We start from the raw sequence: 26547 nt of genomic DNA on the forward strand, positions 1-26547 counted from the left end.
GGGGTCTCCGGAGGGCACCCCGTCCAACTGGGGTGGGGGGAGTGTAGCCAAACGTCTAGGGTCCCGCGCGGCCGTCCCTGGGGACGCTGCGTGGTTCTGGGGGTGCGGGTGGGACGCGCTGAGTCGTTGAAGGGCAGATGCCCCGGCTGGACGCGGGGCGATACGAGATCGTGCCGACTCCCGGCCGCCCTGCCCGAGCCCGAGCCGCCGGGGGCGCTCGGCCGCCAGAGGTGCCCGAAGTTACGGAAACAAAGAGTGGAGTCTCTAGGCTGGGACCAGCCGGGCGGGCGCGTCGGGACCGGGGGCGCCGCGGGGCGCGGGGATGTCGCCTGGGACCCAAGTCACGCCCTGGGGGGCCTGGGCCGTTCTGTGTCCCCACGGCCTGGCCCGGGGCCAGCAGGTGCCCCTTCCGGAGGCCGGCCGGCCGGGTTCGGAAGGGTTAAGGCCGCCGGCCGCCCCTCCCCCTCCCAGTCCCCGGGGCGCGGGGCTCCGGCGCCCGGGCGGGCTGGGGCGGGGCCTGACGTCCCCGGGCGGAGCGAGCCGGCCGGCCCCGCGCTCATACCCCACGGGGCTCCCGCGGCGCGCAGTCCCCGATCGAGCGCGGCCCGGACCTGCGAGATGGGGAGGTCGCGCCCCACGCCGCCGCCGCTGCTGCTGGTCGCGCTGGCCCTGCTGGGCGCGGCGCGGGCGGACGGCGACCTCAGCCTGCACCCCCCCTACTTCAATCTGGCCGAGGGCGCCCGCATCGCCGCCTCGGCCACCTGCGGCGAGGAGGCCCCGGCGCGCGGCTCCCCGCGCCCCACCGAGGACCTCTACTGCAAGCTGGTGGGGGGGCCCGTGGCCGGCGGGGACCCCAACCAGACCATCCAGGTGAGCGCGGGCGGGCAGGGGCGCTGCGGGCGGGGTGCGCCCGGGTTCGGACTCGGCCACTCCAGGCTGACTTGGCGGGGAGCGCCCCGGGCCAGGGGGAGCCCGGGCTCGGACGGAAGCCCCCTGTCCCGCCCGACTCTCCGGTTCCACATTTCAGAGAACAGAAGGGACCCCAACTCGGCCATTCAGGCTGTGCCAGAGAACTGCGTGTTCCCATCGCCCCCCGCCCCCCCCCCCGGGAAGGCGGGACGTAGCGTCCGGCGCGGACTGCGGGGTGAAGGGGGCGGGCTGGTGCCCAGACCTCGGCGGCCCCGAGTCCCGGGATGCGGGCGAGGTGGGACTTGGCAGCCGCAGGCGCAGCCTGTGCGGAGGGCGGACCGCTCCGCCTTCCCCAGGACTAGCTGGAACTTGCTGCTGGCGTCCGGATGGGACTGGGACGGGGCGGGAGGGGCCAGACCCCGGAGGTTCTCCCTGCTAGCTGCAGAGGGAAAAGCCATCCCTACTGGGGGGTCTGGGGCTTGGTGGGGACCTGGGGGTGGAGGAGGGTGGCACAGCCGGATTTCTGACTGGGGATGGGGACAGGGAGCTCAGTCAGGGCGGCATCTCTGCCCCACAGGTGGTGAAGTCCTCCGGTTGAAGACCCTGGGCAGGGCGTGCCCTCCCGAGGTGGAGCCTGTAGGTGGGGGATGGGTTAGGTGCCCACACATGGGAACACCCTCTCCCCCAGGGGGGCGGGGCTGCCAAGGCCCCCGGGCAAGTTGAGGGCTGGGGTCCTGTGAGGCTCCTGGGTTTGCCTTGGGGGAGCAGGTAGGATCTGCTCTAGGGGTCCCCATCTTTCCATTCCTGTGGAACCTGCAGGAGAGTTTGGGGTCCCCAGGCCTGATGTAAACTGAGAGACTCCTCGGGAGGAGGTCCAGGCGGCCACCTCCCTGATGGGAGAGGCTGGGGGAGGGGAGGGAGGTCGTTGGATGGTTGAGTAGCTGGGGTGGGTGATGAAGGAGCCGTCGCTGCCCGCCTTCTGCCTTCCCGCCCTCCCCTCTGCCCGCCCTGGGCCCTCAGTGCAGGGAGGAGCGGGGGGGGGGGGGGGGGGGGGACCCTGGTATGGCAGAGCCATTCTTGGCAGAGTGCTTCCTCCCTCAGACGCCCCCATTACCTGCATGCTCTCCTCTGAGCCCCGCACAGCAGAGCTAGGAGGTCTCACGCTCACATTTCCAGTGGGGAAACTGAGGCCTGAAAAGGTGCAGACACCTGTGGAAGCCTCACAGCTCTGACCTGGCTGGGGTGAGCAGTGAAAACCAGGCCACTGCGGGCCCTGGCACATCTGGTTGACGCCAAAGGGGCTGGATCCGGGGAAGGAGCTTGTAGGGGGTTTCCAAAGCTGCCCCAGGGGCGCTGGCCAGCCCCCACCGCCTCCTCACTGCTCAGCTGAGATTCTGCCACTCAAGTAGTGGAAGCTCCTGGCTTCCTCTGAACCCCAGACCACTCCTCCCCACCATGCTGCCTGGCCCCAGATGGCAGACCCTTGAGGAGGGCCAGCTGCATGGATCCCTGCAGGGAGGGGCCCCTCAGTGCCCCCTCATAGTGCGGAAAGGAGCAGCCTGGAGCAGAGCTCAAAGCCCCTCTCCTCTGCCTCTCCTTAGTTGCGTGGTTTCCCTCCCAGAACCTTAGTCTCCTCGTCTGTAAAATGGGCACGGTGTGAGGGCCCCATTTACCTGGATTTGGAGACTGGGAAGCCATTTGTCACACAGTGACTACTTGGCAACCAGTGGCAGCCCTGGTGTTAGGGGACAGAGCTGGCCCTGAATGAGAAGTGTCAGCCTGCTTGCCTAGTCCACGGTCTAGCAAGAGAGGCCAAAGCTTGCCCCCAAAGCCTGTGGCACTCCGATTAGAACCTGCTCCGAGGCTGCTGGGGTGAGGCATGGTAGGAAGGCTGGCGGCCAGACGGACATGAGCTGAACAGCCATGGGACCTTAGACAAGTCCCTGGACTGCCCAGCACCTCCACCCTCTCCTCTGGGGGCAGTGGGCCTGCTCAGTGCCCTGGTCTCTGATTGGGCTGGAGAGGTGCCAGGGAGATAAAGCCCACCTTCTCTCCATCCAGAGAGCCCCGTCTTGTGCCACATGGGGGAGGTCACGGAGGACATGGGGCCCAAGGCTGGAGGCTCGCAGCTCCCAGGGGACCCCCTGGAGGAGACAGGACAGAAGCTGGCGGGGCCAAGGCAGGGTGTCCCACCTGGAGCCCTGCTGGCGAGGCGGTCCTGTGCGGGCAGCCCTTTCAGCATCAGGTGGGCATGGGAGGAATTCAGGACTGGCCCCAGGCCCCGTAGGCAAGTCGGGGGCTAGACTACTGGTGTGGTGACTCATTGGGAGGGGAAGTTCTTATCGCCACTCCCTGTTTCCGCACTCTGCTCCCAGCAGGACCCTCTGCAGCCAAGGTGTGGAGGGAACTGCGTCCCCTGCCCACGGCGGGCGGCCAGGCACAGTGAGGACTACTGGGGCTGCCTCCTGACTGTCTGCAGGGGCCTGGCCGGAGCCTCCCGCACCCAGCCACACGGGCTCACCGGCTGGGAGGGTCTTGACCACAGGCAGCCTTCTCTGGAACGCCGCCACCCCAGCCACATGCCTTGCCCACCTCCTCCGTGAAACCTCCCCGCCAGCCAGGTCCCTGACAGCCTGTACCCATGTGCACAGCACTTCTGGCGACACCCTTGAACCCCTCCTCTGTTCGCCCGAGAGCTCCCACAGACCCGAGCCAGAGCTCCAGGTTCCAGCCTAGGTTCACCATTCGAGCCCGGCAGTACGGTCCACCTGGCTCACGCCACTTCTCTGGTGGCCTCCATGGTTCTATCCCCAAGGTGTGGCAGCTGTGGTAGTGAGCTCAGGAACACAGTTAAAAACAAGATGGGTGTCCCACAATCCCAGCTTGCAGCCTCCGGAGAGGCAGTAAACACAGAATCACTAATAGCCAGACAGTTCCAGGTCTGGAGGGAGAATAAAAAAAGCAAGGTGATGTCTGGGGGAACCGGGGGCGGGGAGGGGGGCGCGGGGCGGGGGCACGGGCAGGGGGAGGTCAGCATCCTGGGTGGTCTACTAGATCTGGGTGGGGCACTGTTAAGGAGGTGACATCTGAGCTGAGATGGAGGACAGGAGGTCAAAGTGCAAAGGCCCCAGGCAGGAGCAAGGTCTGAGATGGGGGGACTCAAAGCACCAGCACCAGGACCCAGGAGCCCACTCTGCTGCCGGTTGGTCTCGCCCTCCCAGGTGCCCGGAAGGGAAGGGGGGGGGGGGAGAGACCCATCCAGGGGAGGCGGGTGCAGTGCACGTGTGGGGCCTGGGAGTGGGGGTGGGGCATCCTACACGCCCACCTCCAACTCCTCCAATGAGGCCTGGCCCCCTGGGAGGCTGAGCGGGGGGGGGGGGGGGGGGGGGGTAGTGTCTGCCTTTCCCAGACTCTGGCCTCAATCACTGCCAGGTCCCGGAGGGCTGCCTTTGTGTGTGCGGAGGGATGGCAGGTCTGGTTTCCTCTGGGGCGGGGAGAGGGAGAGGGAGAGGGAGAGGGAGGGTAGGGCTCCACTGGGCCAGTGGCCAGGGCCCAGCCCTGCCCCCACCCCACCCCAGGTTCTGGGCACCTGCTCCTCCATGATAGGGACGGCAGGCCAGGATGCTGGGAGCCCTCTGTCCCCCCAGGGGACAGGCCCCTGGCAGGTGTCTGGACTGTGATGGAAGCAGCTGCCAGGCCTGGGGTGGGATCATTAATCCTGGGACAGCTGAGGCAGGTGCCAGCATTACCCCCACTCTTCGGATGGGGACACTGAGGCTTAGCAGCTATCGTGACTTGGCCAGGCCCCAGCGCTCAGAAGCAGCAGAGCCAGGAGGTCCCGGCCCTGCCTGCTGGCTGCCCACATGCCTCCACTCGGGCCTGTCCGCACAGGCCACTGGAATGGCTTGGTTCTGTCTCTCTGGAGACCCTAATCCAGATGGCTCTCGGTGAAAGCCTGGCAGGGGTGTGTGGGAGACACGCCTTTGGGAGGCGGGAGGAGGTCTGGCTCTTAATGTTCCTGGCCCCTGGACCCTTGGCCTCCAGGTGACCCAGCTTTCTGTTTGTCGGGAGCAAGTGAGTGGCCCCTTGACTGGCCCCTCCCCCCAGCTCCAGCGACATTGGCCTTCTCCCTCCGTTCTCAGTGGTTCTTCCTGCCCCAGGGTCTTTTGGCGGGCAGTCCCTCTGCCCGGAGTACACACCTCCATATAGTGTATGCCACCTCCTCAGAGAAGCCCACCTTGATTTTCCCATCTAAAGTGGGTGTCCCTGCCCTGGCCAGTGTGGCTCAGTTGTTTGAGCATTATCCCATGCACCAAAAGGCTGCTGGTGTGGTTTCCTGTCAGGGTGTGTATGGGAGGCAACTGATCGATGCCTTTCTCTCTCTCTCTCTCTCTCCCGTCCTCTCTAACAAAAGCAAGCACGCGTGGCTCAGTGCTTGAGCATCGATTTATGAACCAGGAGGTCATGTCGATTCCCGGTCAGGGCACATGCCCGGTTGCAGGCTTGATCCCCAGTGTGGGGTGTGCAGAAGGCAGCCAATCAATGATTCTCTTTCATCATTGATGTTTCTAACTCTCTCTTCCTCTCCCTTCCTCTCTGAAATAAATAAAAATATTTAAATAAACAAACAAACAAATAAATAATTAAATGGACTGGGTGTCCCTCTCCTTCCCCACTCTTGGTCTCTCCATAATGGATGTGACCACCTCTCACATGGGCTATGTCTCCTGAGCCAAGAATGCAGTAGACACAGGAAATGAGTGAATGGTGAACGAGGGCCCAGGTTGGGATGTCTGATGTGATGGTGGAAGAGTGAGTGGAGGGGACAAGCAGTCCCGGCCCTTCTCCACCATCTGACGGCTCCGTCCCCCAGGGCCAGTACTGCGACATCTGCACAGCCGCCAACAGCAACAAGGCACACCCCGTGAGCAACGCCGTGGACGGCACGGAGCGCTGGTGGCAGAGCCCACCCCTGTCCCGCGGCCTGGAGTACAATGAGGTCAACGTCACCCTGGACCTGGGCCAGGTAGGGTCCTTCTTGGTCTGTCACAGCCCCCACCTCTGCATTTCTGACCCCACCTGAGTGCACCCTTGGGCCAGCCAGGAGTCTGGCCAGGTCTACTGGGGCAGGCCCCGCACAGACACAGGTGAACCGCAGGCACCTCACATGGTCTTTCCACATCCCTGTGGGGAAAAGGCATCCATGGGGGGTGGGGGGGTGCTAAGGGTCCAGCATGGAGGCGGCAGATGCTGAGCCCTGGTGTGTATTCTGAGGAATTCTGCCGGGAGCCAGGCTCTGGCTTGCTGGTGTGGGAGGGGCCCAGGAATGTGGAGGAGGCTGGTGAAGTGGACATTCCTGGGATACCTGTGCTGCAGAGGCGCCCGGGGTCAGGTGTGCCTGCCCCGGGCCCTGTGCAGTCCGGAGGGTGGGGCCCGGCATTTTCCAGAGACGAGAGTCCGCCTTGGTGGGCCCTGCTGGGTCAGACTCAGGTTAGGGTGTGTCCTGGTACTGTGTGACTGCCCAGATGCCTGGCCCTGACACCCTGGCCTGTGAAGTGGGCTAGCAATCCCGTCACCTCCCGGGATGGGGTGGGGGTGATAGATGAGGCCAGGCCTGCCTGGAGTTGGGGTGACAAGGTTGATCTTGCCAGACCGCACCCCGGGAGGCAGTACTGTCTGCAGGGGCCTGGCCGGCGCCTCCTGTACCCAGCCACACGGGCTCACCGGCTGGGAGGGTCTTGACCACAGGTCTAGAAGCTAGAGTCCAGGCCACGTGACTCAGTGCGCCTGCCTGTTGCCAAGCCTCCTGCTGCTGCGTGCGACCCTGAGGGTCTGAGAAGGTGGCAAAGTGTCTCACCTGAGCTCACTGGAAGGGCAGACCCCACGGGCAGGTTCGGGGTACAGTGTTGGGCACCTCCCTGGAGGTCTACAGGCCTGGCCCAGTGGTTGGGTAGGCAGTGAGGGGAGTGGGTTTCAGTTCTAACAGGTGGCCTGAAATTTGGGGGGCTCTGGATTGGCTGCGATGTCCTGGGGGGGAGGCTGGGGGGGAACTAGGGAGAAGCTGGCCCAGGCTGGCTGGGCGCTCACGGGGTTATAGCACCTCTGTTCTCTCCTCTCCCCGGGCCCTGGGAGGGTCCTCCGAACCCTGTGTGACCTCTGAACCCTGTGTGACCTGGGTCCCCTTCTCTGGCACTGCAGGTCGGTCAGGGGGAACTTGTGCTGAGCTGGTGGGTTCTCGCTGCTCCTCCTGCTCCTCTTCTTCCCCTCCCTGTGGGCCAGGCCGGCCAGGCTGGGGGAGGGGCGAGGGCCCTAGCTGGGGTGCAATGGCCCAGTCTCCATGGCAACCCCAGAGTGGCCTCCGAGCAGGTGGGCACCGTGCCCGCAGCCGAGGTGCCGTGTGGGGCTGAGGAGGAGCTCGTGGGGTCCCTGCCCCCTTGGCTCTGTGCCGCCTGAGCCGGAGGTGTGGTGGCAGGCAGCTCACCTGCTCTGTAGACTGGTCCTGGGCCCGGGATAGGGTCACCATGTGCACCTCCTGCCTCTCCAAGCCTCAGTTTCCCTAACTATAAAATGACCCGAAGGAGAAAGGGGCCATTTCTCGGTCTATTTGGGAAGCTGGACCCACCCGTCTACCTGCCATGGTTCCCTCCTCTCCCTCCTTCCTCTCTTCACCTACCTAGCCATCTTCCCCCCACACCCCAGTCCCTGCCTGCCCATGAGCCCACCGAAGCCCTGTCTCGGTCTGGCCGAGGGCTGCCAGCCTTGGTCGGGATGGGCAGGGGCCAGGGACTGCTCACCAGTGTGCTTTGGAGTTGGGTGGGACGATGGACCCAGGCTCCCTCCATGGGCGAGAGGTGGGATTCTGGGCGGAACGGGAAACGGGGCTCATTGCCCTCCTCCCTGAGCCACAAGCAGTGACTGGCTCTTTGGGATGCCACTTGCTGGGGTTGGGGACGGAGACTAGGTTCTGCCCTCAGCACCGTCTGGGGCCGAGGAGCCCACGTGGGGCGGGGGTGAGGGCTCTGGGGCCGAGGAGCCCACATAGGGCGGGGGTGAGGGCTCTGGGGCCGAAGCACCGGGGAGGCCTCTGGAGGTGCAGGCGGGCCCTTCTGGGCCCTCACAGTGGCCCTGGGCTCTGTGCCTCCAGGTCTACCCAGGTCTGGTGTCAGGAGCACCTGGTGCCCACGTCAGACTGAGGAGGTCCCCAGGGCAGAACCCCCAAGCACATTCCCTGGCGCAGATGAGAGACAGGCTGGGCGGGAGGGGCCCGGCTAAGCTAACCCAAGTCCAGGGGTCCCAACCCCCAACTGGGGTTCTCCCACTTTGGGTAATCCTTGGAGGCAAAGGTCCGGGTGGGGCTGGGGCTTCCTTCAGGAAGTGGGGCTGAGTGGGCAGTGGGGCTGGGCACTCCCGGGGGCAGGCTGCCAGCTGCCTTTGTTCTGGGATCTGGAGCGGATGCCCTGGAAAGGGGGTGGGGTGGCCAGCGCTGGGCATCAGGAGGCCTTCCTGCCTCGGGGAGACTGAGAAAGGGCCGTGGCCGGATCACAGCTCCTCCTCTGCCTGGGGGGTCGCCTGGAGCTGGCGGGGGCAGCGAGCCTGCCCTCCTTCGATGTCTGTGTTGCATCCCGTTCTGACCTTTCCCATGGTGGGAGATGTGGGACCCTCTTCCTTCTCATTGCCGACGGAGCAACAGGTTCCAGGAGCCAGGTCCTGGCTGGGAGGCTATGGAGGGGCTCGGGCCTCAGGACCTTGCCCCGCTCCCTGCATGGATCTCTGCCGGGGACCCTCAGACCTGAGACAGCCACCAGTGCCAGCCTCCAGGTGGGGCCAGGAAGGCCCCGAGGCTGGTGCCAGAGGTGCTGTGTTCCAGCACGGTGGTGTGAGCTGCCTTGGGGCCTCGCAGGGGCCACAGGCTCTTGCTTGTCTCCTGTCTCTCCTGTGGGACCTCCTGTTGCCTTGGGCTCTCCCTCCCTGAACCCAGCAGGGCGGGTGCTGTTTCTGACCTGGGCTCAGGCCACACGGCGAGGCAGGTCCTGACCCAAGTGCTCTGCCCCTACCAGGGATTCTGCCATGGGGTCTCAGGCCCAGTCACCTGGGCAGGTGAGCTGAGGCCCATGGCGTGTCCTCCTCCCTGTCCAGACATCTCCCTGGTGGCCCTTACCTGTGGCTGCAGCCCACATTCCCCAGGTCCAGGTGGGGAACGCTGGGCCCTATGCTGAAGGGCCAGGTGAGGGGTCTATGCCCTCCCTGGGGGACAGGACATCAGATGGGTTTGCTGAGGAGCAGAGCTCCGGTGAGGCTGCCCTGGGACCTGCTTTAGGACCTTTGTACCTGAGCAAGGGCCCCCTGCACACAGCTCCTTTGGCTGCACCCCATTTCCAGGCGCCACGCCCGCAGGCCGGCTGGCTCAGGGCTCCCTGTGCAGGCCGCCTGGTCCCCACATGCCCGCTGGCCTGGCTCCCCAGAAGGGCCAGCGGGGTTATTCGAGGGGAGTGGCAGGAAGTTCGGCCGAGGCTGGCCAGGCTCTGGTTACTGAGCCCAGCACCAGGACAGGTGTGGGGCCTAGACTGGACACAGCCCCTGGAGCTGGGCTCCCTGGGGAGGGCCATGGGGAGGGCCTGATGGCCAGCAGGGGCACCTCCTCTTCCAGCACAGGCCTCTCCTTGTGAGAATCGATGAAGCCCTGCCTCTGCTGGGCCTTTTGCTGACACAGCCCTTCATCCCTGGCCTGGTGCTTCCTGCCCCTGCCGCACCCCCTCAGCAACCACACACAGCCAGCCTGGGCTGCTCGCCTCTGCTCACTTGGGTGCACACAGATGTCCCCCGACACCTCACACTGGACCCCCCCCCCAAAGGCTCCTGTTTTCCATCTGTTTTTTTTTTTTTTAATTATTATTGAATTTTAGAGAGAGAGAGGAAGGGAGAGGGATAGAGAGATAGAAACAGCAATGAGAGAAACATCATTGATCGCTGCCTTCTGCACGCCCCCACTGGGGATCGAGCCTACAACCCAGGCATGTGCCCTGACCCGGAATCAAACCAGGGACCTCTTGATTCCTCGGTCAACACTCAACTGCTGAGCCACACTGGCTGGGCTCCCATCTCTGTTTTTTTGTTTGTTTGGTTTTATTATTTGTTTTTTAAAAATACATTTTATTGATTTTTTTACAGAGAGGAAGAGAGAGGGATAGAGAGTTAGAAACATCGATGAGAGAGAAACATCGATCAGCTGCCTCCTGCACACCCGCTACCGGGGATGTGCCCGCAACCAAGGAACATGCCCTTGACCGGAATCAAACCTGGGACCCTTCAGACGCTCTATCCACTGAGCCAAACCGGTTAAGGCTGGTTGGTTTTATTGTTGTTAATCCTCACCCAAGAATATTTTTCCATTGATTTTTAGACAGAGTAAAAGAGAGGGAAAGACAGAGAGAAACATCGATGTGAGACAAACACACCGATTGGTTGCCTCCTGCAAGAGCCTCGACCAGGGCCAGGGCCAGGGCCTGGGAGGAGCCTGCAATCAAGGTCCGTGCCCCTGACCAGAACTGAACCTGGGACCCTTTGGTCTGCAGGCAACGCTCTGTCCGGCTAGGGCCCATCTGTTTTTAAACAAACCCCACAACGTTGACCTCCAGCAGCACCGCTCACCAGAGACTAAACTGTTTGTGTTTGAGGTCCCCTTGGGATAAACTCCACTTCCTGTGGCTGGGCTGGCCACCTGGCCTGGCTTGGGCTCCTGCAGGGCGGAGGGATGGGAGCAGGGAGCGCACTGAGGTTTGGCCCACGCCGGGCATTGGTGCCCTCTAGCTGGGGAGCTCCTGAACACCCATCAACGGCCCTTCCACCCACCGTTCCCTGAAACCCCCACCTGCTCTGCGCACCTGTGTCGTCTGTTGGGCCCCTGTCCCGCAGAGTCGGGCCCTGGGCCGCTGCCTGTCCCCTCTGCGTTTCCATGTTTTACTTCTCCATTCCCCGTCTCTCCTGGAGCTGGTCCTCCCAGACCCTGGCGTGGACGGCTGTTCTTTACCCAGGTGGGGCCTGCATGGACTCACCTGCCCTGCCCTGGCCCCTGCAGGCCGGGCTAGCCCCTGCTGTGGCGTTAATCTTTATCAAGGTTTCCAGAGGGGTCTTTGCGGAGAGGGTGGGCGCACTGGGGAGAGGGCAGACGTGAGGGGCTAGGCCAGGTGCTTTGAGCAGACAGGGTGGGGGCACAGAAGGCCGGCCCGGCACCTGGGCAGGGAATCCAGGAGGTCTGGGTGCCCCACTGTTCACTCTGAGGGGAATGGCCTGGAAGCTAGCCCGGACGCTCGGTCTAGGAGGGGCTTCCTGCCTCCACCCGGCCCCAGCCTGGGACCCTGGCCCGGCCCCAGGAATCAGCCCTGCTTCCGGCAGGGCCCGGCTGACTCAGGGCTGCCCAGTGATTCACGCAGCCTGCCTGTGGGTGGGGGCTGGGCCCACTCCTCCTGGCCTGGCTCTCCCTACTCTGAGATGGGCCAGGGCAGAGATGGGGTGTGCTAGCCTGACCACCTTGCAATCGGGGGTTCCAGCCACCACCCTGCCCTTGGTGACAGAGGTGCCTGAGCCCAGGAGGCTGCTATGTCAGCTGCTATGAAACCCTCCAGGGATTCATTCCTCTCTGGTGTCCAAATCTCAGCCCGGCCCCCAGCGAGCATTCCCCTCCCCCACCGGGCCTCTGCACTCCGGCGTCCCGGACAGGTGGCTGCTGCTTCTGCTTGTCTACCTCGGGGACAGGTGGCGTCGTCTGTGCAGGCCTCGGCAGCCATCACACCAGACTCCTGACCCTGTTTCTTTCCTCGGCTCCTGTGCCCAGGAGGGGATGTGGCTACCCAGGGCCACATGGCCATTAGCGCCTGGAGCCCACCCTGGGCCTCCTGGGGGGCCCTCTGTGGTCAGGCCGGGAATGGGGGCCAGGGTGTAGTGACCGAGAGGCCGTCCGGCTGCTGTCCTGGAGACGTGCCTGCCCCAAAATAGCCAGATTGTTAAAAATAACTCAGGAGGCTTTTGTTTGGCTTTTGCTTAAAAGACGTTCTTTCCTTCTGCAGAGAACTCTGCAGCGGGAAAGGTCAGCCTGCGCTGGCAGCAGAGCCTGTGGGCGGGGGGCGGGGGGCAGGGCGGTGGACGGGGCGGCCGGGGCTCTCCGGGGTCAGTCATGCCCAGTGTGGCCTTGGGAGCGGCACCAGGCTGGGGACAGGTGGAGAGAGAGCACTGGGCTCATGCCTTTCCTCCCCTCCAGCCTGGGCCAGGGCCCGTGTGACAGACAGATGACCAGGTGGACAGCCGGCAGGGGCGGGGTCTTTCTGTAAGCACGGCCCAGCATGACGGGCGTGGGGGGGCATTCCCATGACGCCCGGTCCTGCCCCATCAGTGTCTTCAAATCAATATTTGTGCAAGTGCCCTCAGCTGGGAAAAATGCAGCTGCCGCCGTCGGGGAGGGGCAGAGCTGGCCAGTGACGGCTGCAGCCTGGTGGCCTCACTCAGGGAAAGGCGGGGGTGGGCCCCATGGCTGGGTGGGAGCCTTCAATCTCCTGGGGGCCTTGGGTGACTCACACACACCCAGGTCCCCTGGGGCTTCCTGGAATGCCTGAGGGTTGGCCAAGGTGCTGGCTGGGTGCAGGGTCTGTCCCCTGGGGCGCACCCTCCCCCACCCAGGGAGGGAAGATGACCTCAGAGCCTGGACATGGGTGAATAGGCTCCCCCCTGCCCCCGCCTGGAAAGGCCCCTGGCTTGACGGGCCGTCCCTGGGACCAGGCCTTCCGGGAGGGCCGCCTCAGCACAGGCGTGGCTCCGGGCCTGGGCCCTGCCCCCGCTGGCATTCTTCGCAGCCTGTGCCTCCTGAGGGCTGGCCTTGAGGGGTCACCGTCCCTCCATGGGGTCACCATGGCGGCCTTGGGCAGCCCTGGGGGGGACCCCTGCTCTGCCTCAACTGGTCCCCGGGTGGATCCAGACCAGTGGACGCCCAAAGGGGACCTGCTCCTCTGGGGGGGGCATGACGTCACCCTCGGGGTCTGGACAGCGCAGAGCCCACAGGCGGTGCCCCTGTGAGCAGCCCTGGTGTGGGGTGCGGGGGAGGCACTCATCACATGTGGCATGTTGACTAGCGTGTCCAAGCCCTGTTTCTGGGCCTCGCACTCCTGAGCGCACACTGGGGGTGCTTGTGTCCCCCCGCTACCCTGTACGGAGCCCTTGAAGCCCACACCCCACCAGGTTCAGCATGTACAGTGGCTGTCGGCTTTGATGTTCCCTTGGCATTGGGGCCGAGGGGAGGGGCCCGCTTGTCCTCAGAGCTGCCTGGGAACCGCGTCCTTCCCTGTGGGAGACCGGGCCTGGGGTAGGCGCTCCCAGGGGGCTGTGGGGCAGAGGTGTGAGGGTGGAGCCTGCTCACGCACCCTCCTTGGGGTCTGGGTGGCCCCACCTCGCCATTGAAGCCTCAGGCTGAGCAGGTGCTTTTGAGCCCTTGATGCTCCCAGGGGTCCCAGGGACCTTTCCTGGGGGCTGGGGCCTGGGGTCGAGGGTTCCAGGTGCCGATGTGATGTGGGCCTCCACCGTGTGCGTCATCCTGGGGAGCTGGATGAGGGGTGTCTTTGGCAGTGAGAACCAGCGCCCCATGTTCCAGTCTGTCTTCCCCCCGGGACCTGTCACAACAGAGGCGCTGGGTCCAGCTGAGCCTGCCCCCGCCGGGGGGTGGGGTGGGCTTCAGTGCCTGGGGGCTGTCAGAGAGTGAAGGGCAGGTTCAGATTGGTTCTGAGAGTGATGGGATGTGACCAGGTGAGACTAGGACAGGCGCCCCGTCTCCAGAGGGGGTGTCACCTGCCAGCTGCGCGATGAGGCCAGGCTTGAAGGGGGCAGGCAGCGTGCCTGGCCACTGCCCGCTGGAGCTGCGTGACGGGTCGAGGGGAGGGTGAGCTCCTGTCTTCTCCGTGCCCAGCCCCTCGGTAGGGCCTGTGGTAGGCTGCCCCCCAAGTCTTAGCCTCACAGCCCTAGGACCAGTGTGGCTGTTGGGCTCCCGGGGAGGGATGGGGAGGCAGGCAGGTCTGGGCCCTGGGCCACCGTACCCCAGATCCAGGTGGGCGCCCTTAGGAATGGCAGTGCCCCCAGTGTAGGCCTCAGCGGCCACAGGTGGTCATCGAGCCCAGGGGCTCCTCTGAGCGGCTGGCCCTCTCCCTGGGTGTGTCTGGCCCTCACCGGAACACGCACAGATGTCCACTGTGGGAGAAGGGAGCCCACGCCACCCCTCCCCGCCAGCCCCCCAGGCGTGAGGAGGGCCTCGGCATCACCCCCTCCCCCACAGGTGTTCCACGTGGCCTACGTGCTCGTCAAGTTTGCCAACTCCCCGCGACCGGACCTGTGGGTGCTGGAGCGCTCCGTGGACTTCGGCCACACCTACCAGCCCTGGCAGTTCTTCGCCTGTGAGTCTCCGGGGCCCGGGGCTGGCAGGGCGTCCCGGGCTGTCCGCCCGCTCTGTCACACCGAGCTTCTGTGTGGGTCACGACTGTTGGGGGCGCACCCCCAAGGCAGGCGGGCTGAGTGGCTCCCTTCCCTGACGAGGGACCAGGCCACAAAGCGCTGGGGAGCTCAGGCACGCAGAGCGAGGCCGCCTTCCTGGCCCTGCACCCTCACCTCCCTCCCTGCTGCGCAGCCTCCAGGAGGGACTGCCTGGAGCGATTCGGGGTGCCGCGGCTGGAGCGCGTCACGCAGGACGACGATGTCATCTGCAGCACAGAGTACTCCCGGATCGTGCCCCTGGAGAACGGCGAGGTGGGCCAGGGGCCGCGGCGGCCCCGCGGTGTGGCGGCGGCGTCAGGGGCTGGCCTGACTCCATCCTGTCTGCAGGTTGTGGTGTCCCTGGTGAACGGGCGTCCGGGGGCCATGAACTTCTCCTACTCGCCATTGCTGCGCGACTTCACCAAAGCCACCAACATCCGCCTGCGCTTCCTGCGCACGAACACACTGCTGGGCCACCTCATGGGCAAGGCGCTGCGGGACCCCACCGTCACCCGCCGGGTGAGCACGCCAGCCAGGCGGCCACGTGGGGGGTCCAGGTCACACGGGGGGTCTGAGCGTATGGGGGCGGTCCTGGTGGGTGGGCCGGGCTGGTGTGGGGGCCACGACACTCACAGCCAGGTGTGCAGTACTATTACAGCATCAAGGACATCAGCATTGGCGGGCGCTGCGTCTGCCACGGCCACGCGGATGTGTGTGACCCCACAGACCCCGCAGACCCCTTTAGGTGAGATCTTTGGCTCCCTGCCCATCCCCTGCATCCCCCGCCAACCTGGGGGGGGGGGGCTGGTTCCACTGCCCGCCACGTCCCTGGCCCCTGTGAGCTGCGCTGGCCGCCACGCCGTGGCGTCTTCCCCATGTGCACAGCGAGGCGGGGGGCAGTGCCTGGGCCCTGCTGCCAGTGAAGGTGAAGTTCTTGTCCAGACCCTGAGCCTAGGGCCTGACGGACAGGAGCCGCCACGGGAGGCGTCAGCCTGCGGCTGCACATTCCCGTCCTCTGCCTACCCCACAAACACACTCCCTGCCGCCCCCACCCTCACCTGCACCTCCCACCACGGGCAGGGCCCAAGGCCCTGGATGGGGAGCTGAGGGCGCCGAGCCCTCACAGGCGCCCGCACAGTGCAGGAGCAGCCCCGGGCCCGAGTCAGCCAGTAAGGCAGGGCCCAGGCATCTGCGTCTTTAACAAGCGGCCCGTAGGTGTGTGCCCTGTACCTGCCTTGCCTCAAAATCATGCAGCCCCCGCACATGCTCTTGGATTTGGGGTCTTCTCTGTGCCTTCTGCTGGGGTTTTATTGCTTTGTCTATACCCCAGTTTATAGGGAGACAAGTGAAGCCCAGACAGCATAGAGGCGAACCCCAAACCAGTCCTTTGCAGCCAGTGGGTCTGAAAGAGGGAGGGCACAGGCAGGCCCTTGGGACCCACCTGCTGTCCACGCTCCGTGCCGCCCTGGGCGCGGGGGCCTGCCTGCCGGCCATGCTCAGGCACAGCCATGGCTCTGAGGAACTTAGTGCCAAGTAGGGGCTTGTGCGGGCTGGGCGGGGAGCTCGCCAGGCAGCCAAATGGTTCTCGGGAGAGAGGCAGGTCTGCCCTTGCCCACTGGGCGGCACCAGCACCCGCCCTGACTCACCCGCACGGCACGTGGGCGTGGCCGAGCTCAGCGCCCAGGCAGGGCACAGGGCTGCACAGCCTCCCAGGCCCCGGCACCCAGCACACACCAGTGTCTCCCCTCCCCCGCCCCAGACGGGAAGTCGTGGTGGCTGCTGTCAGTGCTGGCTGCTCTGGCTGCTATTACGAAACACCACGGATCATGCTTCACCTCTCACGGTTTTGGGGGCTGCTGGGGGCCACTTCCTGGGCCCCAGAGGTGTCCTCTCACTGCACCCGCTCATGGTAGGCAGAGGGGACAGGGGACTCTCTGGGGTGCTTTTATAAGGACACTAGTCCCTTTAATGAAGGCTCCGCCCCATGACCTAATCACCCCCCTAGACCCCAAGGCCGTCACTGGGAGTCGGTTTCACATGTGAACTGGGGGGACACAGCCACTCTGTGGCAGCTGGTGAGTCTTTCCCAGTTCTGTCTGTCGTTGCCCTGTTTGGCTGTTTTGCCCTCACTCGTGGGTGAGACTTGAGCCGACTATAAAATTCTGCTGAAGGTCATGTCTCTCAACACTTGGACTCTTGGCATCTCTGGATGCTTGCGAGCGTCCCCCATCCTGCGCACTGTTGCCTGGGCATCTTCTGGAAGCTTCTGTGATCTTCTTGGTGCTCTGCTGGTCCACTCTGTGGTGTTAAGGGGTGGACACGTTTTCTCTGCCTCAGGACGCGTGCTTTTTTTAAAAAAATGTGTTGTAGTTTTTATTGATTTTTTTTTTTTTTTTTTTTTTAGAGAGAGGAAGGGAGAGAGAGAGAAACATTGATCAGCTGCCTCCCGCACATGCCCCAACCGGGGATCAAACCTACAACCTGGGCATGTGCCTTGACCAGGAATTAAACCTGCCACCCTTTGGTGCACAGGATGATGCTCCCACCCATCGAGCCACGGGGCCAGGACAGGACTCGGGCCTTTTGAATCTGAGAATAAGACTCTTCGTTAACCAAGACCATCCTTGGCTGTCCCTCTGCCTGCTGGGCTCCTCACCTGCCCCTTCCTCCTTCTGGAATTCGGGTCCTGGTTTCCTTCCGTCTCGGGAAGTCTGGCTCCCCCACCTGTCTCCAAGCTGCCTTCCGGATGCTGCTTCCGCTCAGTCTCCTCAGCTGCGCCTGACCTGCTGCGCAGCCCACCCATTGAGTCCTAACTGCAGTAATTTTGTTTTTTGTTTATAGGAATTCTGACTGGCTCTTTTGTCACATCCACCTATTTTTCTTTTCTTTTTAACTTAATTTTTCCACCTATTTTTCACGAATTTTAGCTTCCCTTAGGTTACAGTCTTTAAGCATCCTAGTTTTACGGTGTCTGCCGATTGCTCCGTGAGGTCTTGGGTCAGGCCCTGCTCCTCTGCTGCTCCTGCGTGCCCTGGATCGGGAAGAAGCCTCCAGCGTGGCTTTGTGAGGGCTTTGCCAAACATGCTGGGTATCACCAACCTGGCTCAACCACGTGAATTCCCCAGCTTAGGGGTGCCTGCCCATGTCGATCATTGGAAAGTCTAACAGCAGCTGCAGCCTGTGGTTGCCTCCCTGCGGCGGGTTGTCCTGCCCTCCTCTCCCACGCAGCCCTCCGGGGGTCCCTGGACTCCGAGGACAGCAGCGCTGACTCCCAAGGCCCTGCGGACCCTCATGGGGACGGGGCCAGGGGGGTGGGATTGGAGCTCTGGGTCGTGCACAGAGCTGGCCCAGGACCCAGAAACACACAGCTCAGATGGGGCCCTCTCTGGCCCCACCTTGGTGGACAGATGGCCTGGGCCGGGTGGGGCTCTGGCATGACTGTCTGTGTAGGAGGTGGCCGCAACCTCAGTTCCCAGCTGCGGCCAGCTGTCCCCTGCCCCTGAGCCAACAGGAGCGGCTCTCTAGGGCAGCAGGCAGGGTTCCAGCCCTCCCACGGGTGTCCCCTCCCCCCCCCCCCCGGCTGGAAGAGGGAGCAGTGCTTGGCCACCTGCCTCTGGAGAGTGCCCTGGACTCATGGGCTCCTGACTGAGCTCAGGGCTGCCTGCTGAGCAAGACCTGAGCTTCAGGTCCTGGCCTGGTGGGGATGGCATAGCTCCACGACCCAGTGCTCCAGGGGGACCACTCGGTATTCTGCGCACAGCTCACCCACCCGCGCAGCCCCTGCGCCTCGGCTTCCTCCTGCCCTCTTCTGCGGGGTCTGAGCCCGCTCTGCCATGTGTCCCACAGGCTGAAGTGCGCCTGCCAGCACAACACGTGTGGGGGCTCCTGTGAGCGCTGCTGCCCCGGCTTCAACCAGCAGCAGTGGAAGCCGGCCACACCTGAGAGTGCCAACGAGTGTCAGTGTGAGTGCCCCCATGTGCACACGTGCTTTTGCACAAGCTCATACGTGCAAAGGTCTCATACACACTTACACACTGGCATCGCTCACTCTTGCACACATGCACACACAGTGCCCATGAAAACACGCACACGTGCCTACACACGATACATGCATGGGCACATGTTCACACATGTGTACCGTACACACGTGGACACGGGTGCTCTTGTGTGGACATACAACACTCACATGCATGTTCACAGCTGTACTCGCACAAGCTAGCACACTGACAGTGCATATGCACATGTGTGTGTTTGGCCACATCTGAGGTTGTCTGGTTTGTGGGATGTAGCCTGGGGGTCCCCCCAGGTGGGGTCCTGAGGGCCTGCTGACATCTGGGTGCCTGCCCTTCCCTCCAGCCTGCAACTGCCACGGCCACGCGGACGACTGCTACTACGACCCTGAGGTGGACAGGAACAATGCCAGCCAGAACCAGGACAGCGTCTACCAAGGCGGGGGCGTGTGCATCGCCTGCCAGGTGGGCGGGGCTCCAAGGAGACAGCGGCACTTGTGGGGTGGGTGGGGCCAGGGTGCTGCTGGATGGGACACCCTGGACTCAGTGGCCCTCCACCCCCCTCGCCCCCCCAGCATCACACCACCGGCATCAACTGTGAGCACTGCCTGCCCGGCTTTTATCGCGACCCCGACCAGCCCCTGGACTCGCCCCACACCTGCCGTCGTGAGTGGGGTCCACCTGGCTGGGGTGTCCTGGGGACGGGTGGCTGGGAGCAGGGTCTGCCCAGACCGGTATCCCGGGGTCCCCGGCCCCCTGCCTCCCCGGGGCCCTCCCACCGCTCCGGGAGGCCGGCCACAGCTCTCCTCCCACTGTCCAGATTGAGGAGACCGCCCGTCCTGGGCCTGAGTCCGGGGCTTGGGTCTCATGACTGGCGGCCCCCACCCAGGTTGCAACTGCGAGTCAAATTTCACAGACGGGACGTGTGAGGACCTGACCGGCCGCTGCTACTGCCGGCCCAACTTCACGGGGGAGCGGTGCGAGGCGTGTGCTGCGGGCCTCACGGGCTTCCCACACTGCTACCGTGAGGGTGCTGGCCGGGGGGGTCGGGCCCCGGGGGAACCCTCTGGTCCTGCCTCCTCCCTTCCATGTGCTGAGCCAGCCTGGCTGACATGCGTGTCTCCTCCCCAGCCGTGTCCTCCCCCCGCAACTCCTCCGTGGCACAGGTGCAGCAGGCTGGACAGATCGTGAGTAAGTGTCCCTGAGGTCCCGCTCGGCCTGGGTGCCCTGGAGCAGGGGGCAGGAGGCCCCGTGGAGGCCCTGCGGAGAGGTGGGATATTCACTTTAGTCACATTCGTTTGGGCTCTTTTCATTTTCTGCGAACAGTACGTATTCATGCTAGAAAACGGTCAAAACTCTTACGTAAGCTTACCGTCAAAGGAGACACTCCGCGTCGCAGCCCCGCCAACCCCCGCCTCGCGCCGCCGGGACCTCTGTGGACCGGCACACTGGCGCTCACACACACGCTGTGTGCTCTGCCGGCTGATTCGGAATTGCGTTTCCCACCCACCGCCACCCTGCAAGCCTGTCACTCCTCGTCCTGTGTCACACAGAACGATGGAGCGAGCGTTTATTCAGCCAACTCCCAGGTGCTGGGACTTGGGCTCTTTCCAGTGGTCTTCTTAAATAATGCTCCGATAAACATCCTCGCAGCTCAAGCTTCCCATACGCCTCAGTTCTTCTGTAGGAAGGGTTCCCAAAGAGGGTTCTGCCCGGCCCAGCAGGCACCCGGGGGCACTCGGGCTGGGGCGCCAGCTTGTTCTCCGGGGAAGCCATCTGCCAGCGCCAGGCGCCAGGCGTTAGCACACGCGTTAAATCCAGTCACTGCTTTGGGACTCAGCAAGGTTCATTACCGACAGCCTGGTCCTCGCCCACGGGCGACCCTTCTCCTCGTGAGCGTCTCTGGAATTGGGACCCGCTTTCGGTTGACGGCACGCCCCAGTCAAATCTGCAGGCACCTCCTTTCGTAGCCTCGGCTGTTGTGAGTAAGGCTGCAGGATCGCTGGCGCGCAGGCAGCTTTTCCAGTTAGTGTTTTCATTTTCTTTGGATAAATAACCTGACGTGGAATCACTGGGTCAAATGGGAGCTCCATTTTTGATTTTTTGAGGAACCTCCACACTGTTCTCCACAGTGGCTGCGCCGGTCTGCATCCCCTCCAGCAGTGCCCGGGGTTCCCTTTCCTCCACGTCCTCGCCGGCACTGGTTGTTTGTTGGTTTGTTGGTGATAGCCTTTCTGGCCGGTCTGAGGTGGTACCTCGTTGTGGTTTTGATGTGCATCTCTCAGATGATTAGTGATATTGAGCATGTTTTCATGTGTCTCTTGGCCTTCTGTATGTCCTCTTTGGAGTAGTGTCTATTCAGGTCCTTTGCCCATTGGATTTTTTGGTGTGTGTTTTTAAATCTTCACCTGAGGATATTTTTCATTGATATATATATATATATATGTTTTGTTAGAGAGAGAGAGAGAAATATCAATGTGAGAGAGAAACATCGATCAGTTGCCTCCTGTACATGCCCCACCGGGATTGAACCTACAATCTTTTGGTGTACAGGATGATGCTCCAATCAACCGAGCCACCTGGCCAGGGCTGTTTGGGTTTGAGTTTTGGGATTTTTTAAAATACATATTTTTATTGATTTCAGAGAGAAAGGGAGAGGGAGAGATTGAAACATCAATGATGAGAGAGAATCATCGATTGGCTGCCTCCTGCATGCCCTCTACTGGGATCGAGTCCACACCCGAGCATGTGCCCTTGACCGGAATCAAACCTGGGACCCTTCAGTCCTCAGGCCGACGCTCTATCCACTGAGCCAAAAACGGCCAGGGCTATGAGTTTTCAATATATTTTGGATATTAGCCCCTTATCAAATGTATCGTTTGCAAATATCTTCAATTCAGTAGGTTCCCACCCAAGCTGTATTGCACGTTTAATCTGCGGATTACTATATTACAAATTCTATTAACATGGACCCGCCATTGAACATAGACGCTTTCATTAGTGAGACTGGTTGAAAGGTTTCTTGTTTGTTTGCGCCATCTTGCTTTGGTTTGTAAGTCACCTTGTAAAATACTTGGAAAGGGGTTCACAGGTATGTACCCTTGACTGGGAATCGAACCCATGACTTTTGATTGTCTATTTTTATTCTCTTTCTTTCTTTTTATCTCTTCCTTCATTTGACCTAACAGAAATGCATTGAATTTATTGGTGTTTTCAAAGGATAGCCCAAGGTTATAGTACAAGATTGCTTGGGTTTTTCTCTGACTCATGTGGGGCAGAGATTTTGTTTCCTTATATAGAAATTTTGGAACTAAAGTCTAATGCCTTCTCTATCCTTTCTTGTGGTTTATTATTATTTTTGATAGCTTCTTGAATTACTTCTTTTCAATTTTTCTTAGTTGTCAATTCAAAGGTTTAAAGCAGCAGTTCTCAAGCGGGGGTGATTTTGATCCATAGGAAAACGTCTAAAATGTCTTTGTGGTTGTTGTAACTGGGGGTGCTGTTGGCATCCAGTGGGTGGAGGGAGGCTAGGGGTGTACAACATATCATACAATGCCAGCCAGTGTGGTTCAGTGGTTGAGCATCAACCTAGGAACCAGGAGTTCACGGTTTGATTCCTCGTCAGGGCACATGCCTCGGTTGCAGGTTCGATCCCCAGAGTGGGGTGTGCAGGAGGCAGCCAGTCAATGATTCTCTCTCATCATTGATGTTTCTAGCTCTCTCTCCTTCTCCCTTCCTCTCTGATATTTAAAAGAAAATAAGAAGAGTACATCTTTAAAAAAAAAAAATACAGTGCACAGTACGGCCCCACCCCTATGATAGTTGTCCAGCACAGAATGTCAGTGGTACTGAGGTTCAGAAATCTGGGCTAAAGCTATCAGTTTGCCTCAGAATATAACTTTGGCTAGGTGCATCGCACAAGGTTGATTGTTGTGTTCTCACTATTGCTTTTTTCTACTTAGTCAGTCATTTCTGTTTTTATTTGCTTTTGACCAGAGTTTTTTAGAAGCATGTTTATCATTCTTGGTGGTTTGATTTTCTTTCTGCTCTTTTTTTTTTTTTTTAAATCTCTTTATTGATTTCAGAGAGGAAGGGAAAGGGAGAGGGAGATAGAAACATCAATGATGAGAGAGAATCATCGATGGGCTGCCTCCTGCACACCCCCACACTGGGGATCAAGCCCGCAACCCCGGCATGTGCCCCAACCAACCAAATCACGACCTCCTGGTTTATAGATCGACACTCAGCCACTGAGCCACACTGGCCTGGCGCTGGCCTTTGTCGGTTTAGTCCTCGTTTTGTTGCATCATAGTCAGATTCAGCAGCCGGACGATTTCTGCTTTTTGTGTTTTGAATTTGGTATTTTGTTTTCCACCCTTTTGGATTGTTCCATGAGCATGTGGCTAGAACATGTATTCTCTGTTGGATACAGATCTTTGTGAGTGCACCTGTTCCAGCACGCGTGTTAATTATGCTATTAAATCCACTCTGTCCGAGTGTGGTTTTTGCCACATTCTGAGAACAGCCTATTCAGTCTGTCTCTATAGGAGTCAGGTTTTGCCAAACTCTCGAAATGTTGTTTAGTTTATTTTGCTTTCTGCACCTTAAGACCGTGTTTATTCTGCTCTTAGAGGCTTGGGTTTGCTGCCTCTCTTGTGGTGGGGGCACAAGTCCATTTTCTCAGCACACATCCCTTTTGTCCCCATTAATGCTCGTGGCCTTGGATTTGCGTCCCTGTCTCCACGCTCACCTTCTCTACACCTGCACTGAATGCTCTGCGTCACCAGCTTTGTTTCCTGTTGAGTAGTTCGAGCTGCATCTTTTCAGGAGGACGCGACCGAATTGTCCTTTTAGAGTCAAACTGAGGCCTTTGGGTTTTGTCTCAGACGGGAGTTGGCCTGGTCCAGGGATGGTGGTGTTTCTCCCTTTCGGCTTCATTTTCCCTCTCTTGCCTTTTGCTGGTTGAGCAACCAAACATGTTTTGGTTTTGGTGGGTTGGTTTGTGTTTTCCTCTATGAGGTTTGTAAATTCTGGCCCATGGTCACCCGTATACTTTGGGCAAATATCGAGCAGTTTTCTCTCTCAGTAACAAAACCTAAATTGTAGTCATGGCCCTCTATGCACAAGTTAAGACTTGAACACATTTTTTTCTCCTTTCTTCCTGCCCCCGGTGTTGCTCAGTGGTCAGCCTGGACACCGAAGGGTCACGGGTTTGATTCCTGGCCAAGGGCACATACCACCTGGGTTGCAGGTTTGATCCCCGGCTCCAATCGGGAGGCAACCAATCTATGTGTCTACATCAGTGTTTCCCTCTCTCCCCTTCCTTCGTCCCTTCCACTCTCTAAAAATCAATGGAAAAAACATCCTCTGGTGGGGATTAATAACAACAAAAACGACTAGAATTCTCTCTTGCCGTCTCATGATTCTGAGTGTAAGTGTTGTGTGGTTGTGTGAACGCCCATGGTTGACTTGGTATCTACATCACAGACGACAAGAATCCACGTACGTGTAGTCGCCCTCATTTCGTCACTCACCACTGTTTTCCCTGGAACGTCGACTTCCCCTTTTTGGGATTTTTATTGTCCTTTATTTGTGTGATTTAAAATTTAAAAATGTATTTTTTCAATTACAATTTTCATACAATATTATGTTAGTGTTGGATGTCCAACATAGTGGTTAGTTGTTTATACATCTTGCGAAGTGATCTCCCCGTAAGCCCAGTGCCCGCCTGCCTTTGATTGTCTTTTAGTTTATATGTGTGCAGCGTAAGAATGTACGGGTATGCCCTGGTTGGTTTGGCTCAGTGGATGGAGCGTTGGTCTGCGGACCGAAGGGTCCCAGGTTCAATTCCGGTCAGGGTTGCGGGCTCAGTCCAACGTGCAGGAGGCAGCCAATCGATTCCCTCTCATCATTGATGTCTCTCTCTCTCTCTCTCTCTCTCTCTCTCTTTCTCTCTCTCTCTCTCTTTCTTCCTCCCCCTTCCTCTCTGAAATCAATAAAAGTAAAAAAATAAAAGAATGTACGGATATGGGTTTGTGGAGAAGGGAGGTTTCCTGCGGAGAGGGCTGGTGGGCAGGGCCTCTGAGGCTTCCCTCCTGCCCCCACCCAGGCTGCGACTGCAACGCTGGTGGGACCCAGAACAACGCCTGCCAGAAGGACCCGCAGCTGGGACGCTGCCTGTGCAAAGCCAACTTCCAGGGCATCTACTGCGAGTTCTGTGCCCCAGGGTTCTACGGCCAGGACTGCCAGCGTGAGTCCAGCCCCGCTCCCGTCCCACCCCCACCCCCGCATCGACCCTGGACCAAGTGTGGCCACCCCTCCCGCAGCGTGCCAGTGTTCCAGCCCCGGAGTGGCGGACGGTGACTGTGACCGTGACTCGGGCCAGTGCACGTGCCGGGCAGGCTTCCAGGGGGCCACGTGTGACCGCTGTGCCCCCGGCTACTTCCACTTCCCGCTCTGCCAGTGTGAGCACGGCCTCCCCAGTGGGCATGGTGGGCCTGGGGTCTTGTCTGCCCCGCTCAGCACCCTGTGCCCCTCTCTGCCCCGCAGTGTGTGGCTGCAGTACCACGGGGACCCTGCCCGAGGGCTGCGACGAGGCTGGCCACTGCCTGTGCCGGCCCGAGTTCGAAGGCCCTCACTGTGACCGCTGTCGCCCCGGCCACCATGGCTACCCTGACTGCCGAGGTGAGCAGAGGGCCGGACTGGGCAGGAGCCCGGAGGCGGGTGCAGGGGGGGGGGGGGGGGGCACCGCCGGAGCCATGGCCTGCCCGTGTCTCTTGCAGCTTGTGACTGCGACCCCCAGGGGGCGCTGGATCAGCTCTGCAGTGTAGGCGGGGCGTGTCGCTGCCGCCCTGGCTACGCAGGCACCACCTGCCGGGAGTGCAGCCCTGGTTTCCACGGCTTCCCCGCCTGTGCCCGTGAGTGTCCTTGCAGGAGGCCGGGGGGAGGCTGCGGGGGGCGTCCCACTGCATGCCCAGCCCACACCTCCGCCCTCCCCAGCCTGCCACTGCTCTGCCCACGGCTCCCTGGATGCGGCCTGTGACCCCCGCAGCGGGCAGTGCAGCTGCCGGCCCCGAGTGACAGGGCTGCGGTGTGACACGTGTGTGCCCGGCACCTACAACTTCCCCTACTGTGAAGGTGAGGCTGGTGCCACGTGCGAGTCGGGCTCACACCCTGCACACATCATGTGCTGGGCGTTCCCGCCACGGTCTGTGTGCTCTGTGCCCATGCATGTGTCCATGTGGTTGTTCTCGCATGCGTTCATGTGAGGTTCGTATGCTGTGGGTGTGTATCCACGATCCTCATTAGTGTCCATGCACATCTCCGTGTGTTTGTTCCTGGATGTGTGTTCGTGTGTTGTGTTTGTGTCCATATGCTGTGTGCGCGCACATGTGTTCACATGTGTGTTCACATGTATGTTCGTGTGCTGAATGCCCTGGTTGCGTGTTCATAATCATGTGCTGGGGCGGGGAAAGGCACATGCCCCTGTGGTGTGGGGACCAGAACATGAAAGTGCACATCTTCATGCCTGTTTACACGTGTGGGAGCTGTGGGGCCTGGCCAGGCCTGGGGAATTCTTTGCCGTTCGGGTCAGTGACTAAGGAATGACCGAGCGGTGTCTCCACAGCTGGCTCCTGCCACCCTGCTGGCCTGGCCCCAGCTGATCGTGTCCTTCCTGAGGTGAGCCACTCAGCCCTTCATGGGGCTGAGACCGACGCTTCCCCTGCGAATTGGTCACTTGGGAAATCTCATGGCTCATTTGTTCCCCTGGCGGGTCCCCCGCCCCCACTCGGGGAGGTGCCAGAGAGGGTGCCGGGCCAGGGCTCCAGGGCTGAGAGTTTGTAGATAGGAGGAGGGGCCCACTCTGACCCTCAGTCTCAACCTCTCCCAGGCACAGGCCTTGTGTACATGCCGGGCACACGTGGAGGGGCCAAGCTGTGATCGCTGTAAACCTGGGTTCTGGGGGCTGAGTTCCAGCAACCCTGAGGGCTGCACCCGTGAGTCTGCCCAGAGTGGATGCGGGGTTTGGGGGGGAGCCTTGGAGGGACAGGGAGGTGAGGGTTGGCCTCACAGAGTCCAGGCGCTCCTGCTCCCTCCCCCACTGTCAGGCCTGCTCTTCCCCTCC

At 61.2% G+C, this 26547-nt stretch overlaps 1 protein-coding gene across 1 annotated transcript in view; it reads left to right on the forward strand.

The window, feature by feature from the left end:
* The first annotated feature begins 524 nt into the window (after positions 1 to 524).
* LAMA5 (laminin subunit alpha 5) overlaps positions 525 to 26547 on the forward strand; it is a 48133-nt gene continuing 22110 nt past the window's right edge. The window contains exons 1-18 of the mRNA XM_079783879.1: positions 525 to 870; positions 5783 to 5935; positions 14219 to 14336; positions 14567 to 14685; positions 14761 to 14931; positions 15060 to 15157; positions 18259 to 18374; positions 18769 to 18887; positions 18998 to 19088; positions 19312 to 19446; positions 19554 to 19613; positions 24532 to 24672; positions 24749 to 24886; positions 24972 to 25106; positions 25205 to 25339; positions 25422 to 25559; positions 26050 to 26102; positions 26314 to 26419. Of these exons, the coding sequence (XP_079640005.1) occupies positions 619 to 870; positions 5783 to 5935; positions 14219 to 14336; positions 14567 to 14685; positions 14761 to 14931; positions 15060 to 15157; positions 18259 to 18374; positions 18769 to 18887; positions 18998 to 19088; positions 19312 to 19446; positions 19554 to 19613; positions 24532 to 24672; positions 24749 to 24886; positions 24972 to 25106; positions 25205 to 25339; positions 25422 to 25559; positions 26050 to 26102; positions 26314 to 26419 (2278 nt within the window). The 5' untranslated portion in view covers positions 525 to 618. The remainder of the gene's footprint in view (positions 871 to 5782; positions 5936 to 14218; positions 14337 to 14566; positions 14686 to 14760; positions 14932 to 15059; positions 15158 to 18258; positions 18375 to 18768; positions 18888 to 18997; positions 19089 to 19311; positions 19447 to 19553; positions 19614 to 24531; positions 24673 to 24748; positions 24887 to 24971; positions 25107 to 25204; positions 25340 to 25421; positions 25560 to 26049; positions 26103 to 26313; positions 26420 to 26547) is intronic.

This window comes from Cnephaeus nilssonii (assembly GCF_951640355.1).
Source record: "Cnephaeus nilssonii genome assembly, chromosome: 11".
NCBI lineage: Eukaryota > Metazoa > Chordata > Mammalia > Chiroptera > Vespertilionidae > Cnephaeus > Cnephaeus nilssonii.